Genomic DNA, 3,761 nt, shown 5'->3' on the forward strand with positions numbered 1-3,761 from the left:
GCTGATGAACATGGTGAGTGCTGAGTAAGGCACGTGGAAGCACTGCAATGGCACAAGGAGAATGGGCTCAGGGGGGTGTAACAGCTCAGGGGACCTGAGACTCAGCAAAGAGAACTGAGGTTGGTACCCTCCGTCCCTCACCCCCCAGCCCTGGTGTGTGCAGAGCCTGACTCACCGTCACAAGGGTCTGGAAGATGCAGTAGAAGACAAGATACCACATCACTTGGCCTGTGGAGATGTCAGGCACAAACCAGATGAGGAAGTAGGAGATGACAGCAAATGGGGTGGAGAAGATGATCCTTTGGGAGAACACAGTGTTAGCTCCAGGGGCACACAGTGCTGGGTAACCAGCCCACCCCGCTCCAGCATTTGGCCAGGAGGTGGTTGACACAGGGGTGACCCAAACCAGGCCAAAGGCAGCAGGTTAGAGTTCACAGGGTGGGAAGAGCTGACTCAGACTTCCAGTGAAGAGCTTTATTTGCATGAACAGAGATCTCTGCTTCCATGCAAGCGAGTGATCTGCTCCTGCCCTTGGCTTCTCTCCCAGCCCCGAACTCTCCCCCAAGCTCACTGCCGTGTTCAGATGCAATCACCTCCCTTGTCCTGGCAAGGGCTGGGGAGCAGCCAGGCAGTTCTGCCCTGCTCCCCAGCAGCCAAAAACCTCTCACCAGCTTGGCTTTGCTGCCAGGCCCCCCAAACCCTGGTCCTGGGGTCACCCCTGTTCTGCTGGCAGCAATGGGGCAAACCCCCAGCCAGCAGCAGGCTGGCTCCTCCTTCCACCTCTGCCCAGCTTCCCAGGGGTGCAGGAGCAGGGACATGGGATGTCAAATCCAACAGAAGATCAGAGGGGATTGCTCAAGAGCTGAGACTTGGCAGCAATCCCTACAGGACCAGCCAACAAGGGTGATCAGAGCAGGATGCCACCCAAAGGATCTGCCTGCTTCATCCACTGGATCTCCTAACCCTCAGCCAAGGCACAGCTCTGCCCTGCACCAGCACCTCGAGGACACCACAGGCACCCAATCAATCAGGAGGGCACAGGAGGAATTCCTCCAGGTGTTGAGGTTGTATCCACATCTGTTTAGGAGATGGATTTTGCCTGGAGATTTGCCAGCACCCTGAACTCCACAAACTGCACAGAGGCTGTGTCCTGGAGCAGAGCCAGCAGAACAGGACACGAGATAGAGCCACGCAGGGCTAGGGCTGGTCCTCCACCTCCCGAGTACAGCGAGATCCTTCCGTCCGGGCTGACGTACGGGACACAAAGTTTAAATTTAAAGCCCGAGAGGGAGGGGGCAGAGCAAGAAACTCTATCTCCAAGGATGGAGAGCAGCAGAGGCATTATACAGGACCAAACACATGCACATTTTTCTAAGCCCACGTCACCCTGTCGGGGAAGCAGGAGGGAGGGAGGGGGAAAAGGGGTGAGCTTGCTCCAGCCACTCCTCTGCTGCTGCTGCTTATTGCCTTGGAGGAACCAGCGTCAGACTTGCCAGCGCGTGAACGTCGGATGTGCCAATACCCCGTGGGTGACCTCAGGGTGCTGAAAAAAAACAGCTCTTGGCAGAGACAGACAAGTGACTGCAAGTAACCCCTGACCCAGGTGGTTAAGGCACTTGGAGGCGGTTGCTGCCGTGACGGTTCACTCGCTCATTGGCCCCAGTGTGATGGTGTGTTCCTTTGTGCAGGGATCGCACACGCCTTCCTAGCCCTGCCGTTTGTAACTGTTTGGAAATGGCTCCTGCCCCAGGAAAGGTCAAAGCCAGGAGTTCCTCAGTCACCACCACATCAAGAAAAAGTTTAGTCACTGGAAAGTCTGCGGTGGTTGTGGAAACACAGACCTCAACTCAGGGCTGGGGATACAGTGGGGTCCACGTGGTTGAGGGAGAAGAGGAAGCAGCTAGTGGATGAGCTGCTGGGAGAACACATGGCAAAAAAAGGGTTTCAAGAAGAAAGAACTGAAAGAGAAAGAGGTGATGACCCTGGTGGAAGGTTTCCCCTCCCTTCTAAGAAGCTGGAGCAGCTACGAGTTTTGAGCTGAAGCCAACCAGAGCCAGCTGTGGCTTGGTCCCACAGATCAGCCCCTTCAGAGCCTGATAATAATCTCTCACACATGGAGGGAGTACACAGAGTCACCTCACAGGTGCAGAGGCTTGGGGGTTAGGCAGCAGCCTCTGACACCACCCCAGTGCCTGCAGCTCCTGGCTTTGCACACAGGGAAACTGAGGCAGCAGTCAGCAGCTCTGCAGCCACAGCAGCAACACCAGCCCCACACAGCCAGGAAACCCTGGGTTTAAGAGGTTTAAAATCAGCTCAACTCCATCCAAATTGAGCTCAGCAGGCAACTCTTGAGCCATGCACAATAGCAGCAAGCTCTGTCTGCCCCGGCACTGCTGAGGGGCCCAGGGCAAGCTGAAAAAGCTCTGGCTAATTTTAACGAAGCGGGAGACATTTGGAGGAATGCAGCCACTCCATCCCCACCCCCTGCCTCGAGATTAGGGCGAGTGGAGGCACAGCAGCCATTCCTGGCTCTCCACAGAGCCCTGCTGCACGCCCAGCTAATCTCCAGACCCCAGACCCTGCCGTGTGGCTGCAGAGAAGCTATTTCAGGCCATGCAGAGCCCAGCTGCAACAACTGCCTGCCACTGCCCAGAGCTATTCCAGGAAAGCCAGGAAGCAGAGGGTATAATCTGTGGGGGAAAGGACTGTGTCCCTCTAATTCCACTCCCCCCGTGCCCACCCGCTTTGCTGCATTGTATTTCAGCAACTCCCACAGGCACCCAGGCCGTGGGTTATTTTAGCACCATGTCCACGCTTAGGCATTAGTGCTCTGAGTCCAGCACAGGGACAGGTGTTTGTGGCTGTCCCAAGTCTGCCCTGGATGCAGGCACAAACCATTTGGGGCTTCACAAATCCCATCCCATCTGCACCAACTTGGCACTGCTTCGCTCAGCACCTTGCTCCCAAGGATTGCAGGAACATTCACATGTGGACAATCAAATCTATGACAGATGTTTTCCTGTCCAAGGAGCACCCTCGTGACTGTCAGCCAGCACCCCACTGCCCTGCATCGACCGTACACATCCCTGACCCTCCTCTACTGGCACCAGGGCCTGGACATCGGCCAGAGCTCTGCAATAACCATATGAGCAAAGTCCAGCATTGGAACAGGAGCTGCAACGACATGCAGGTCAGCCAGGTGCAGCCAGAGCAACCAGAACAGATTTGAGCCCCCCCACCAGCTGTTGGTGGCACCTTTTGGAGAGCTTGGTACCTCACCTGGGTGAGCCAGGGTGTCAGCACACCCTGCCCTGCACACCTCATGCCAGGGGAACCCAAAGCTGACTGGAAGCTCTGTGACACATCAGGCAGGGATGCAGGTGCTACAAGAGGCTCTTACCAGGGCATCAGGCGGCCACAGTGGGTCCAGGGGGTTTTGCTGATGAAGAATCCCACCATGGGGTCTGTGATGGCATCCCAGGCTCGCCCCACAAACAGGATGATGGAGGCATAGAAAGCATCCAGCTGCAGGAGAAAGAACTTGTGTCAGAACAAGCAACTCCTCCGTGCTACTTTCCTGGGCTCCTCAGGATGTTCTCAATGTTACCTACCCCAATCCTACAGCTGTTTGGGAGCAGGGGATGAGTCCCTCAGCCTCTCCCCATGATTCAGGTGGATTTGAGGCTCCCAGTCCCTCCCAGTGCTGTCCCACCACGTTCTTTCCGCACCCAACTCTCACATTTCAGAGCAGAGCTCCCCAA

At 56.1% G+C, this 3,761-nt stretch overlaps 1 protein-coding gene across 1 annotated transcript in view; it reads right to left on the bottom strand.

Moving 5' to 3' along the window:
* The window catches only part of MFSD2A (major facilitator superfamily domain containing 2A), a gene marked incomplete at its 5' end in the record, with an annotated part of 7,916 nt that extends 4,391 nt beyond the window's left edge, over positions 1-3,525 (bottom strand). Inside the window, 3 exons of the mRNA XM_009071549.1 lie at positions 1-42; positions 176-299; positions 3,401-3,525. The exon at positions 1-42 is cut by the window's left edge and continues 58 nt beyond it. Coding sequence (XP_009069797.1) covers positions 1-42; positions 176-299; positions 3,401-3,525 — 291 coding nt within the window. The remainder of the gene's footprint in view (positions 43-175; positions 300-3,400) is intronic.
* Positions 3,526-3,761: the final 236 nt, after the last annotated feature.

This window comes from Acanthisitta chloris, unplaced genomic scaffold, assembly GCF_000695815.1.
Source record: "Acanthisitta chloris isolate BGI_N310 unplaced genomic scaffold, ASM69581v1 scaffold39683, whole genome shotgun sequence".
NCBI classification, from domain to species: Eukaryota; Metazoa; Chordata; class Aves; order Passeriformes; family Acanthisittidae; genus Acanthisitta; species Acanthisitta chloris.